At 37.8% G+C, this 15255-nt stretch overlaps 1 protein-coding gene across 1 annotated transcript; it reads left to right on the top strand.

Moving 5' to 3' along the window:
* Positions 1 to 2466: 2466 nt before the first annotated feature.
* Positions 2467 to 14980, top strand: LOC145468529 (melatonin receptor type 1B-B-like). Its single transcript, XM_081452266.1, has 3 exons — positions 2467 to 2759; positions 8177 to 8250; positions 11555 to 14980. Exon 3 carries the CDS (start codon positions 11579 to 11581, stop codon positions 12725 to 12727), a length of 1149 nt encoding a protein of 382 aa, XP_081308392.1. The 5' UTR covers positions 2467 to 2759; positions 8177 to 8250; positions 11555 to 11578; the 3' UTR covers positions 12728 to 14980.
* The last annotated feature ends 275 nt before the right edge of the window (positions 14981 to 15255 follow it).

Here is a 15255-nt window from a genome sequence, read left to right as displayed (position 1 = left end):
ACCGTGTCGACCAAGACACATTCCTAATTGTTGTGAAACCTTGCCATCATCCCCGCGTCATTATTCATCATGCATTCATTATGCATCAGTTTACGATTGAAATCTTTGTGTGGTCCACAAACGTCAGAGATTTCACGCTAAAAGATCACGCTGATGAAAAAAAATACCCTGGTGATCTAACACAGTACTTCATAACATTCCAAACTTTCCCAACGCCGAATGGTCCCGAATCATTTGATTTGCGTACTGAAATCAAATGATCGCCAGGATTTTTCATTTAGAGATTTTGAAAGGAAAGCATCATACAAGTTCATTAATTCCTGTGTAAAGATAGCACTCGACATATTTTCTCTCTTTCCTATTTTCCCCTTTCTCTCTTTTCTCACCGAAGTATTTGGAGGATTCCCGTCGCTGTCGTGTGTAAGACTGTAGAACGCATTTCAATCTTTCAGCGATAGCACAGTGATTTCACAATCGCTAATTTTTCGCAAGCCTTGCGGGAAATCCACCAAAATCCTGCGGCTTTTCTCGAGAGGAAAACCACACAGAATTGGGAAGCAGGCCCATTTATTCCCCCAGTTCTTAACCCTTATGGAATTTTTTTGCTCTCCTGTGATAACGGAGGCTCTCTCAAGATATGCTTGTAACAGCGACACATGTTAAAGAGGTGGCTGAGAACTGCCAAGATAACGCCCATTAAAAGTGAGTATTAATATTTCTTCAAAAAATTCTTTCAGAGAAAAATGTTTCGCTTTAACATTTCTAGCACTTCATCAGCTTTAATCCGTATACTTTCTAATTTTCCATGCAAGGAAAGAAGCGGCGAGAACTGGATACTGATTTTGTATGAAAAAACTGATGTTTTCCTTTGGCTGGGTTGTTAGTTTTTGTTCTAAAGTGGATCGAAAAAAATGGGCAACATATTGGCGTCAATCACTTTATCAGAAAAAAAATCTGATAACATATATATTGAATAATAAAACTGATCTGATTGATATTTACTGTACTTACTACAGATATCACAAAGATTATTTTGAGAACTTTGATGAGTTGCAAAGTTTGCTGTGTCGTTTGACTCTCTTAATCAATCTCGACTCCTGAGTCATTTGTCCGTTGTAAATTTCTGGCCTGTGAAATTCTTCGAAAAAAATTATGAATATATGAAGTTAGCCGGATGATAGTGGAAAAGCAAGGAAAAATACGGGAGTGCCCCCTTATTGCATTTGCCCTGCGGGCTTGTCTGAAATGTGAAAACTGTTGCGTAATGCTAAAGGATCTAAAGACCTTAACTTTGACTTTGATCGATCAGCCATTAATTTTATTCTGTTGCGTGATATTTTGCGATTATAGATCATAAACATGTTTCAAAATGTTTTCAAAACATGCTCTATTTTTTACCGATTTTTAACTGATGTAGATGTAATTCTGAGGAAGTCATTAGTATGTTTGATTTTGTCTTAAAGGGTTTGTTCTAATAATCAATACGCTTTTTTTCTTGACCCCTAATGAGCAGCAAATCGAAGCAACGCGAGGAATACAGCTGTTTCGGCAAAGGATGTCCACTTATGACTCAGCTATAACCTACAAAGTCAATGACCTTGATTTGTAAGAACCTGGCAAAAGACCTTGTCATATAACTACAAGTATCCAAATATGTCGTATACACGGTTATCTATAATGTTTCTGTTCTCAATACTGTGCAAGATAAAAATATGGCTAATACCTAGCACGCTTGGTATTTCAGCAGAAAACATAGAAGCATGGACAAAGAGTGAATCACAAGTTTTAACTATTGTATTTTTAGTGTGTTTATGAAGCATAGTTTTACAATTCAAACAGAAAAGGGCATTTGTGATCTTAGATTGTCGAGTGAAATTTTTCTGAGTTGGAAATTTCTTTTCCTGATCATAGCATGGTATGGTAGGATCGCTTGATATTTCTTTCTCTATATTTGTCATAAATTGTTTCCAAATCTCCACAGTTGAAAGATTATTGCTTCAGTTTCTATCGTCATGACCATGTTAACACGTATCCATGACTATTTCCCTGTGTTTGGAAATAGTGTCTATTCATCTGGAGTATTGTGCAGATAACGGCCTTCATTTGTGTACGATTTGCAGTCTAACATCAGCCTCTCGGCTAAAAACAGCACTTAACGTGCGTACATCTTACTGTACGATTTTGGAGAAGGTATGCAGAAAACCGTTTTCTTTTCTTTCTGCTTGTAAAAGGTTATATTATTCATATCAGATAAACTCTGGATAGCGTAGCTAATTAAATGCGAATTCAGATGCAAAACCGATAAACAACAAATAAATGACATTAGGTCTGACTAATTATTTCTTAAATATTGGTGCAATGTCGTAGAATCAAGGGTCTGCCGCAAAAACGATCAAAATCGACCATTAAATACTTTTGGAAACTGAGAAATAACAGGAGATCTTTTCACGATTTGTTGATAGTATTTATCGTATTCTAACTAAAAAGTGCGTCCCAAAATGTTCACTTTAATAATTAATTCGTGACAAACCACAATGTGTTTTGTCTTATTAATCCCCTCCTGGATTTAAGTGCCGGAAATAATATTCTACTGTTCGTTAAAAAACATTCTCGACGCACGAAAGACGTTTTTTCCAGCAGAGATGTGCACACATTGGTCGTTTCCTTCACGAATGGAAATGAAGACTCTCTTAACGACAGATGTACTCGCCCTTCATATCTCGGAACTTTAACTTCAGCTTTTGCATCTACTTTTTAAGGTATGGTTAATCCGTTTTTGGTTTCTGTTGTTCAATTGCTTCAGAGCGCAGGCTATTGCCAGTTAAACATAAAATCCATGAGTTGGTCTCTATAGTTCACTACTGATATAAACATTTGGAAACCTCAGTTCTAAAGAAGAGTTTTGGCTGGAATATTTTGGATGTTTTTTCCATGCATAACAAACATATTACGAGATATGGTGATTTAGAATGCTACAATAACACGATTTCGCAAACTATTACAGGCAAAAGGCTTTTTATAGACAAGTTACTAATTCGCCCATAAACATTTTTACTCCAAAATACATGGCGGCAAAATAGAGTACACTTAAAGATCTAGAAGTACATGAACGAGATAACAAACAAAAACAACGAGATCATTATTTTCTTTCTCCTTTGAAAGCTTTTCTTCAGTATTTAATTTCTTACTTGAATGAATGCAAAACATGTGCGTAAGTCAAGTGAGAGAAAAATATTGCCTTGTGTCTTAGAACCGCACACTTAACCAGTGAGGGCTTCGTTTTGGTGCATTCAAACTATAGAATGCACTTTCCTCGAACAGCGCAAAATGTTTTTTATGACATATAAAAGGTTGGGTGCCACTCAAAATATACGTCGTTTGGATTCATGTAGCCGGAATCTATATATACAGTTTCTCAGCCCATGAGCATGCCATTAAACCCTTGTAACGTATAACCTTCTACTCCATCGATTGCATACGTTTAGAATTGCAAGTAAAAAGTTAAAAAGTAAACTAAATTTTGTGGAACATCAGTTGAGAATATGAATAGCCTCAAATTGAAACGCTACGCGGGCTTTATTAGAGTTATTAGCGAACTGGGGTTTTATCCACCGTGTTTACCCCCAAACTCTAGTTCATTACATCATAATAAACAGTACCACATGAAAGTATTTGTTATAGCTTTAATTTAATTTAACAAATATTTACACACTAGAGGTTCATAGAATGCAAAGGACTTATTTGACTCTTGGAATGAAAGAGTTAAAAAATGTTAAGATTCAAGGAATAAAGCGGCAGTTTTGCTTGCTTTGCCCGGATGTAGAATTGTTTATTTATCCTGGCTGATTATCGTTCTTTTGCGGTTGTTGTTTGCGGGAACAAATTAAAACTTTGAGATTCTAACCACTGAAGAACATCAACTTATACTAGGGCCGATACATTAATGGAAGAATTCAAAACATGCCCAAAAGCTCTTAAGGTTGGGTTATGTGTTTGTCTTAACATCTAGATCGTAGCCTATATACTCTGTTAGTCCTTATATACTGTATTCCGATCCTTTCTGGTTATTTATTATTCTCGTATTCAAATGTTGACACAAGTAAACAGCAAGAAAGAACAAGGACCTGATATGTATCGTCTCGAAGGCTCAGCAACCACTGCTTTATCATGATGAACGAGTAACATCTGAGCCAGGGAGTCGCTGGAAACATACTTAACTTCCGGCTACGATGGCGTAACACTGCTATGTTTATATGTAATACGTTTACAATTACAACGATTTGCAGAGGCAAGCCAATGTTTTCACCTGCTTAGAGGTAAAGGTATTAAGTAATGTAGGACAAGTAAAATAAAACAACAAACAACTGTAAAAAATAAAGGATGCAGGAAAGAACTCCTTTTGCAAAAGAAGTTATTGAAGACAGAAAATTAGATAGCTTTATACAAATCCCACTGGCTCTGCCGTGATGCGGCCACAGAGTGTGCAAGATGAAAAACTTTCTGCATACAATATCGCACTTTGATTGTTAAATCAACTGAGGTATCAAAACTTTTTGTGTTTTATTATTATTGTTATTATTATTTCTATTACCAAGTATCGAATTCTTTTTCTTCAATCGTTGTATTATTATGTTTAATTATTTTACCGGATTAACAGTAGAATTTTGGCATAGTGACTCTCAGCTCTCAGGAGTTTAATATTTCATAGCACATTGTTTCGTTCTGTGAATTTTCCTCATTAATGTATTTTATTTTTTAGGAAAAGACAATTTTTCCTTTTTTTAAATTATTATTACCAAAATAAAAAAGTCCTAACCGTGAAAATCTAAAACAAAAAAATCACATTTTGACAACGTTATATGGGAGCACTTTATGCAATATTTATCAAAGTCTGCATAAGCGATTATTCGGGTTCATTTGTTCTATTTATAACAAGACAAAGGTCATTTTACATTATTACTGAACTATAACGACTAAAGCCAGTTTTTCAACTGATGAATAATTTAGATAAACCTTCTTTTTCTGTTTACGAAGGCTTTGCTTTAATAGAGACTCGACTTTTGTTCATGAGATATGAAATGAATCCAAACAGGTGAAAAGGTATGGTTGTGAAGTATGAGTAAACAGTGAGGTTTGGCTGGTTACGATTTGGAGATTTTTTCGGAAATGCCATTTAAAATGTGAAAGAAAAGCTAGAACTATTGTTGTTTGCGCAACCAAACGGATGTTTTTCAGACTCGCTCCATTAATCCCAGCTGGAACATCCGAGCTGAAAATGCGTAAGTTCGTTCTCTTTATCTATTTCTACAAATTTCAGGCAATGCGCCAAGCAAATTCTCAGTGGTACTGATCTCAAACAGGATTTCCGCTGGGGTATTTTCGTCCCCTTTAATTGCACAAACTATGTACCAATGGGTTTTCCGACGTAAATGAGACGAAAGCAACTTTTGCAAATAACTAACTGCTGATGTTTTAGCCCTGACAAGATTCGTGCCCGGACGGCCAAGTAATAATCCAATGGTAACTTCTGAGTTTACAAGCATTTTCAAATACTTAATAAATAATATATGCAAAATATTGAAAAAACAATTGCGTCTGTCACGTATATCTCGATGTCTACTTACCAAGTTTGGTCCAAAGCGAACCTGTTCTGCTTTTAATTTAGCGCAGGGCTTTAATTTGAGACTGAATTATACAATGACCAGTCATAATAATTTCTGTTATCAGGCACGACCATGTCAAATACCGGGGATTTAAACTAATTAATGCAAAATAGTGTCACATTTTTCAAAAGCTTAATGGATGATCAGGAATTGGGAAAGTTAATGAATATAAGCAAATTAAATCATAAATTCTATTTCCTTGCGGTGAATGGATTTCAAAGAGTGCTCAACTCTTAGAGGAGCTAGCATTGTATATTATTTGAAATCAGTTCAGGACTTCAGGAGTGATTCATCTTTTATTGCTACAGTCCGGTTTCTTATAGTCAAAGAGTAACCGCATTTATAAGGCAACATCAACGAATGACCGGTAAATTAAATCATAGGTACGTCTGACAGTGATAAATGTCAGTTTCCTTAATAAAGTCAAAAAGAAAAAAAGACCACTCCCTTCTACATTTCGATGACGCAAAAATGGCGCGTTTTGATTTTAACCTGAATTCATCATTATAATATTTTGGGAAGGAGGAAATGAATTTAGAAGCGCAAGAGACCATGATCTAACCTCATTTTCCCTACACAAACGTTAATATTTTGTTCAAGATTGTAAGATTTGGTTCCAGGCTCCCCTGTCACCTGCCCAGTCTCTTGGTTTCTTTCCACTGTTCTCCTCCATGTCTCGTGCGGTTGACCACGTTTCCTTTGTTTTCTGGTATCCATGTACGTGCATTTCGTGGATGTGAGTGATGATCAATTCTGAAGACGTGGCCAAGCCACGCACATCTCCTCCTTGCCACATTCTTCCCTTATCATTATTCCAGTCTCTTCATTAACTATCCGCATTGCCCAACAGAATGATCTGTAATATCCGACGAAGGCCGATTATGTGAAAACACGTCCAGGTTTTTCTCGTCCTTTACCTGACGACAAATTAAATAAAAATACACAAGATAACGAAGACTCTAGAACTTGCATTTTTTGGAGACTGAACTATTGAAACAGAAAGTAAACGTAATATATTTCTCAATTTAATCGTTAGACATGCATGTGTAAGATTTACGAAACAAAGGGAAAGCATTGTAGTCTTTACGTCATATTGCTGTCTTATAGTTTGAATCAGAAATCAAAACCAACAACAAAAGTCCTTTATAAAACACGATTAGAACACCATTTGGAGAGGCTTTCGGTAAATATCGGCACCAACGTAATTCATCTGATCAGTACAATTGTTGCTGTCTTGCTGTGCGGGCAGTATGGTGGAATTATCTGCACAGCTTGTCTGAGTGCAACAACGAAAAGTAACGGGATTTTGTGGAAGTGAGAGATATAAGTACCGCATAACATTCAAAGCTTGTGGATTATCCTTTCTAAGACGCTTAGCAGAGTAAAAATAGCTGATAAACTCTTAAATGGCGGATTAGTTAATGTTGAAGAAAATATTTCACATTGGACATGATGCAGTGCTATTTGCGCACTGGGGTTTTCTGGGTCTCACGTTTTCCGGATCTGAATTGAGCTGAAACAAAAGTATGTTTATTAAAACGTGCCAACCATATATCTTAATTAAGCACTGATCGGAATCTAGGATCAGACGCGCCCAATTACCGTTTGCACTTCACAGTCATTCAGAAAACCTGGAAAAGTCTCAAACAGTGAAAAATGCCGAAGTTTGTCTTAAAGACAAGCATTACCGTATTCGAAAGGACTTTTCAAAAGTTTCTATTCAAGTAGTCACACTCTTGGTTTTTGTCCACAGACTTATAAGTTTGGACCATGTTAATTAACTCTCGGTTTTGTCGTTATCTTCAGTGAAAGGGTCGGTTAACCCCTCATTTCTTGACATTCTAAACTTACTATCCTTTTTCACTTAACTTCTAACTAAAATTCTGCACATTGTAGGCGGGACTTTCCCCTCACACGTTCGATAAAGATACAAGAATAGAGTAAGTAATCATGATACACAAAGTCTAACTGTCACTTGTCAAATTCTCCCAAATAGTGCTTTAAAAAATGTATGAATACTGTACTACCGTGAAAGGAGAATTTGCAAGTTGACATGAATGCTAGAAGGGTTGGTGCGATAGGGAAAGAACAGTGGAAGCCGTTTTTGTGTGTTAGCATGGCGGTATATAGCGACATGTGGCAGCTGGGCTGGTTTTACATTCACCAGATTTAACTTCAAATTTTTTGGGATAGTAATAAGATTACCGAAAGATTTGCAACCGCTTATCTATCATCCTCCTTAAAAAGTTTTCCAAAGCATCTACGTGAGGGCTTCTTCTAACAATGGCAAATAAAAATATTCTTACGTTGGTAAAGCCTAAGTGCTTTTCATTGTATTTACAAGTTTTATTCTGATTTAGTGTGGGAGATTAACGGCCTTCCATTAAAAACCCCTATATGGAATGTGAAATAGATACCAGGGATAGAACCGTCCATTAGGACTTTATAATCCGACCGGGAGGTCAGTATATAAGAACCGTATTTACTCCAATATGAACATTCTTCTATGTTAGACTGATAAGACGAAGGAAAAGTTTGGCTTCTTTCTACAAGGACCGACCAGAAACTGCGAGGGAAACTGAACTTGGTGAGGCTAATTTAGAACTTGTAAAAGTGTAAATGTGTGATTTTATGTTGTTGACTGTACCGGTAACCCACAATTTGAACATCATAAATGATATTTCAACACGTAGGCAGGGTTATTGTTATTTTATGATTTTGTCAGTGTTTCTCGTTCTCTTGGTCTTTTACGAGAAAACCAAAGTTTCGCGCTGTATTTGTTTAATGTTTCAGTTGTTGTTTTTTCCTTGCCTTGAAGTAAAATCGATTTAGTATCACTTGTCTTTGTATAAACAACGCTGATTAGCGTTCGTTAGCAAGTCCAGTCTGTAAGATCTACCAAAATGCCCAAACTGGAGCATTTTATAGAGACCCTGAATGCCTCAATTCTGGCGAATTCGAGTAGGCTCCTATGGCTGTTCATAAAACGGCAAGTATCTGTATGAAGGGAATCGGGACAATTAGTGAAAACTTAATTTTAACTTTATGAAAGCAAACATGTATACTATGAAATTCTTGATTTTGGTCGCCAGCCAAAATGAAGCGAGGATTCGCGTAGAAAAATCGACGCCATTGAAGTCTATAGGTCTTCAAAGAGAACCTCGCGTAGTCGACTGAAACATTTTAACGCGATATTTTAATTTAAAAGGCTCTAAATCGTTAAAATTAGTGAAAAATTGGTCTTTGTACCTATGTGACCTTGGCTAAGTAAGTGATGAAGTGTTCCTCTTGATCTTCAATCAGACCGCGTTTAGTTGAGGTTCACTTTTTGTTTAGTACAGTCGGCTAACTCTTGTCACCGCCGTTTTGAAGTCGCCATACAAAGCGGTTTAAAGCCTTCTTTACGCGTGTTTCGTTTCAAATTCTTTTCAATTCATTTAATAATCGGACCTTAAGGTAATACATGCTAGCAGGTAAGTCTAATTTCGGAAACACGAATCGCGAAAGGAGCGATGGCTATCTTTTGATCTAAAAGCTTTTCTTTCGGAGATACCTACCATTTATCACTTGACATAAAGGCCAGAAAGAAACCAGTCTTCGTAATGATCAAAATAGATGCTAACTGTTCCACTGTCCGCATATGAAGATTTTTAAGCGGATTTTTATAATCTCTAGTTGCACCTTGCCATTGATGCTTTTAGAAAGTCCTCGATTTCACGTTCTGGTTGAAAAGTAATGACATTTAACCTTACGCTAAAAACATGTACTTATTTGTACATGAAAGAGACAGAAATACGTAGATTGAGCAAAGATGTACATTTGCGATAAAGTAGTAAAGCTAATGGTGACATTAGTGGCGAAATGCGGTTTCAGAATCGACAATTATAGACCAGATCTATAGATAGAGTCCCTTAGTTCTTCCTGAAAAAGAGAAAAAACATAAGGAAAAAAATTTAATGGTGTTCAGATACAGCAATTTCGGGAATTGTGAATTACAAACCCGGGCCGACGAAGACCTCTAAAGGTTTCCAGATATTCCCACATTGTTTTTATTCCGTCAAAATATGTTTCCGATAACCGTAAGAAGATTATAGATCTTTTGTCGGAATTTTTATCTGCATCCGCGGTCGTGTTCTTTGCAGATTTAAAAAGCCATGTAAGAAGTCAACTGTGAGATCCGAATCAAACCTCAAAGCATTTCCGTTGTACGAATTCTCTTCGGCTTAGAATCGAAAACTGAAATCTTTTTGAGCGATGGTTGTGCTCAATTAGAAGCAATACACCCCTCAAAGAAAGCAAAGTTTCAGTTGCAATCCGGCGGTGTAGTCGTGAACTAATTTCTTCAAATAACATTCATTTAACGCCCTTAAAACGCCTAGTAAAAGCCCACAAAACGTGGCCCGACCTGGAAACGCTTTGTCGCGCGCCTACGTTTTGCTGGAGAATTAAGTCGGTACTATTAAAGATAACTCGAAAGCCGCCAGGCAAGGCTGGGCACATGCCAAAGAGGGTATGCTATGTTATATGCTGTCCGAAAGCGAGATGCTTCTCAGCTCCACAGATTTGCTTGGCAGCGTCCTGGCAGTCCAGAGCGAATATTTAACTATCTAGATCGCCCATTTACAGTTTTCGAAACGCGAAGGATTGTTATTGCAGCTGGATATTTAGACTTTAATCCGCCTAAAGTAAAGTCATTATAGTGTCAAGTAAGTAAAACTTTTGCAGTGAGTTGAATAGAATTTTCTTCTGCTTTTCGAGGGATCATTTCTGCTGGCTTAGGTCTCACATGAAATTCATCAATATTTATTTCTTTTCTTGCTTCTTGATAATTTATAGCATTTTTCTTGTTTTTAGTATTTATATAATTGTTAGATCTCCTTGTCAGTTTCGCACACCTTGTGCCGATGCAGTAGCTGACAACTTAAATTCCTGTGCGGTAAATTTTATTAAGGTCCTAATTGTCGCTGACTACGTACACATTTACATATGAATACAATACATGCACTATTTACACAAGGCCGGTAAAAACATCAGTTACAAGAGTAGACTTAGATAAAAAATGAAAAAACTGATTTCCATGTTTGCCGTGTGTGAGTACGAGGAGGACATTAGGCGATTGATCTCATTTTTAAAGTTAGGCTCTGACTTTGATTCAGTACCCCTGCTATATAGAAATGTTGGCTGGAATGCTTGTTACAATATGCTAATAAGCCCTTGCGGCACAGCAAGTCTTTATAAGTAGATCATTACTAAAGAAAGCAAGGTTTTTAATAAAACCTCAGAACGCTGACGCCTAGCTCGCGGATCACAAACAAAACTTAAAATTACATAACCAATTGTTTGTTAATTTTTACATTTTCTTTTGTCGGTGCATAATTAACCGAATTCTTACCTGAAAGAAATATAGTAAGAATTGTGTTTAAAAAAGATTTTCAAAATGTATATTTGTTATTTTATTTGTTATTGTTTCTTTCAGCAATGTTTATGAGTTGATCGTATTTCGTCTGACACTGATCCTCTTGAAACACATTTTTTTGTGCCACATATTTCAGTCTTTTTAATCCATACACAATACGTAGTAGTTCTATCTGTTTTTGACTAGGCATATCAGCATCCATAAAAAAACCATACACTTACTTATTAAACTTTCCCAGTATATAGGGCTCGTCAAAAATATTAAACTTTTAAAAAGAGCTTTTCATGGGATCATAAAAACACAATGTTATAAATTTCTTGGAGGTACTCCAAAAGTTTGAGCTGTTTTGAAACATATGCACTTCGAATTCTCAGCTTTCTTCATGGAATATCTAGAAAAGTCAAGGGGAAATATTTAAACACGGTCTGATTAGTATTGGCTGAAATTATATCTATCATTTATTTCCTGCTTTCAGCTTTAAGCCCGTGTCATCCAGCAGATGATGGGCTCAACTGTGGCGCCTAGTTTCCAATGGTCTTCATTATCTATCGGTCTGTTGGTCCCCTTTGTCAGTCTTGTCATTCTATTGGGAATGATCGGAAATATTCTTGTTGTGATTGTCCTGTGGCAGCAACAACGTCGCTCGCAACGCATAACTGGAAGTTATTTCCTCATAAATCTCGCGATTGCGGATATTTTCGCCTCAGCGAATTTGATATTTATGTTATCCACCATTATCAACCGCGGCGAGTGGATTTTTGGAGAACACGTCTGTAAACTGAATGGTTTCTTGACAGTCCTGTTGGGCTCGACGTCGCTCCTTACTCTGTGTGCAATCAGTATAAACAGGTATTTCAAGATCGTCGAGGGTGGAAAGTACAACAGGATTTACACCATCAGCAATACCCTACGAATTCTGGCGGTCACGTGGCTTGTGCCATTTGTGTTGTCAATCGCGCCCATCTTTGGCTGGTCTGCGCATGAGTATCAGGTCGGGAAATGTGTCTGCCATTTTTTGTTCAGCCGCAACATCTCCTACACGATTACATTTGCTCTCATCATTGTGATAGCGCCCTTCTCCATAATACTCTTCTGCTATCTAAAAATCTACAAAATTATTAAGTCCCATGGAGCAATCATGGAAAATCTCCGCCGGAGCCAGCCGTCAGTTAATGTCGAAGACGTCCGAATCGCTACAACATTGTTTACAGTCATCATCGTGTTCATTATCTGCTACATTCCCGCCAGTGTGGTGAACATTGTTCAAATGGTGCAGCCTGGTTTCAATATACCTCACTGGTTAGACATGATGTCTTTCCTCTTAGTGGTCTCCAACCATGCTAACAACCCTTTGATCTACAACGCGCTCAACCGTTCCTTCAGACAGGCATTCAAAGAGGTACTGCGTCTACAGCCCCGTGAAGACTCGCATGGTACGAGCGAGAGTGGTGCCAAGTGTACGGGCCCCCGAAGCGTACAGAGCGGCGGAGGCACAATGGGACGGTCTCCTACCAACCCGTGCTATCAACACTCTAGCAGTTCTCATGGCTCTTGTGAAAAACACGCTCCTGAAAATATTGACGACGTTGCCTCTTTAGAGAAAAACGCTCCAGTATGTGTTTGTCAACACAAGTCTTCAAGCTGCTGAATCTTGGCTGTAAAACTGTCTGATGTTCTAAACTAAAGGACCTCAAGTATAGCAGACGCTATATTCCAGTCCATTATGCACCTCTGCTTTTAAGTAGAAGGATAGAAGCAGTAGTATAGAGGTTCGTCTCGAGAGACTTAGAGACGTACCTTTAGATAAGAACCTAGAATTACAACATAAATTTTAACTACGCAATTGATTTCTGTCCTGCTGATCACTTAGTTTCACGAGGCTTGCCTATTACGTTTTATACCATACCACAGAAAATGCAGTCAATGGCATGAGAATACAGGAAAGCCGTCGTATAGGCGAATCTTTGCTGGCGTCATTGTTTACGTTTGTCCTCATTAACATACGACTTTGCGCATAGAAGGCATCATGCTAGACACGATTTTATTCGAAAAAAACTTAAAGAGCTTGTGGAACTTAGTAGGTGGTGAAAGTTTTGGCTCTTTTGGTGTGATATTCGAGGAGAATTTGGCTTTCAAAAACATCAAAATTTCTGTGTGGCAAAAGCGCTAATGAGCTCATACATTCTTTGTAAAATTTTGAGCTTCTAAACCCGCGTCGCACAAAAAGTAGTCAATACATCGCGCTCAAATTCCTTGGGACAGTTAATCGTGCTGTACCCTTTCAATATTCATTATTAATCTCTTTGTAGCTCCATCAGAAACTGTATCGCTTATGGTAATGACGCAAATATTGTAAACAAAGATTCCCCTATATTTGGCGGTAGTATACCCAACCTTCCCATCGAGCACCGCGGGTATGTAGCATTGATTGTGTTTGCCACTGTGTTTTCTATGGCATGAAATAATGTAGTTGTGCGTCTTGTAGAATACCGTTGGAATATCCCACTTGTCACTTACATTTTCTTGTTATACACAGTTGCCTTAAATTTCGCGTGTATTCCGGGAAAATACAGGTGACTCGTGGGATATTCCATGCTATGCCACTCGAAAGTGTTGCATAGCTAGTATAAAACCAATTTTTCCGACTCCAGAGTCTAACTTGGGTAATGAAAAATGGGTACTTGACACTTTCTAGGAAGACAATGAAGCGCTTATTTCCCCTGGTTTTATTTTAATAGGCTTTTTGCATGATCCGGTCACATGGTATGGAATTAATTATGCTGGGACGCAGGTTACACAGTGGGACTTCCAAAACAAAGGAACTCGTACCAGTCCAGCCCGACTCTCCTTTGTTTTAGAAGTCCCACTCTGTAACTTGCGTCCCAGCATAATTTATTCCGTACCATGTGACCGGATCGTGCAAAGGGCCTATTATGAGTAAGAGAACACGATCTCCATCGTCACCTGTTATCAGCTCTGTATTAAGCACTGATCGTGCTTGCCAGTTCTCACGAGGCCAAAGTCGCTGAAGCCTCTACATCTGCGAGATGTAAGCACGACAAACGGTCACTGACTAAACCACTAAGGGGCTATCTATGTAGATATAAATGAGTCTTGAGATTGGCTAAAAAGATGGTAAGGGGGAGGGGGGGTGGGGTAGAAAAAAACCTGAGGAGGAATCATAGCATGGACTGTTAGTTTTCCTCCAACATATAGCCAACATATAGCTTGTCTCGGAGAAAAGTACTCTGGTTTACTCAAACATAAACGCGAATGGTGCCAAGACGGATCATTAAATTCTTAGTACAGAGGCGGGTGTTTCTTTTCTGGGCAATAAGGAACCGTTTTCACCCCTATTCTTGGCAAGATGCTTTTTCCCTTGTAGAGGTTTTCTGTTTTTTATTGTACATGAGTTTTGTTCACTTTCTCTGTGTAGGCATTTTTAGGTAATTGTCCACGAGAATACGACAAATGCGCATTCTTTCTTGCTAATGAATGAAATTACTAAATCCCGTCTGCTTTCGTAGATTTCGTCTGCTTAAAGGTTGTATTTATTGGATTAGTTCCAAAAGCATGCCAAAATATAGAATATGTAAATAGGACAACAATGTAGAATAATGTAAGAAGAATCTATGTAATATACAGATCATGAAAGAGAGCAAAACATTCCGCTTGAGTAAAGACGCATTAAAAACGAGTATTCTCCGAAGTGTGGTCAGACATTGATTCTACCGAAAACTACAGCCTTACCGCTTTAATACGGAAACTAAAGGGCCAGACATGAGTGTTTGTATTACAGAAGTAGATTACATTTATATGAATTCAGGTTTCTATGGGACCAAATTCATTGTCTGTAATATAGAATTACTCGTAATATGTGGTTCGACTTTCATACCAATTCTCCCCCCCTCTAGGGTACATCTCGATGGGGGGGGGGGTGGTGAAGAGGAGGAGGTGGGGGTGTGCCGCTGAATGGAAGGTATCGCAGTAAACACGTGCACGACTAGATCCACAAAAATGGTCGCATATTTAACAGTGATGTTCAAGTTGCAGATCAACCTACAGTCGTGGACAAAAGTATTTGGGACACTTATGTAATTTAACGGATTGTATGTGTTTTACTACTGAAGTTTGAAAAAAGCGCTGCTTTCCTTCTAAAAACGTGTTACTGTTCCC

Source organism: Orbicella franksi, chromosome 14 (assembly GCF_964199315.1).
Source record: "Orbicella franksi chromosome 14, jaOrbFran1.1, whole genome shotgun sequence".
NCBI lineage: Eukaryota > Metazoa > Cnidaria > Anthozoa > Scleractinia > Merulinidae > Orbicella > Orbicella franksi.
This window is presented reverse-complemented; position numbering and strand designations above follow the sequence as displayed.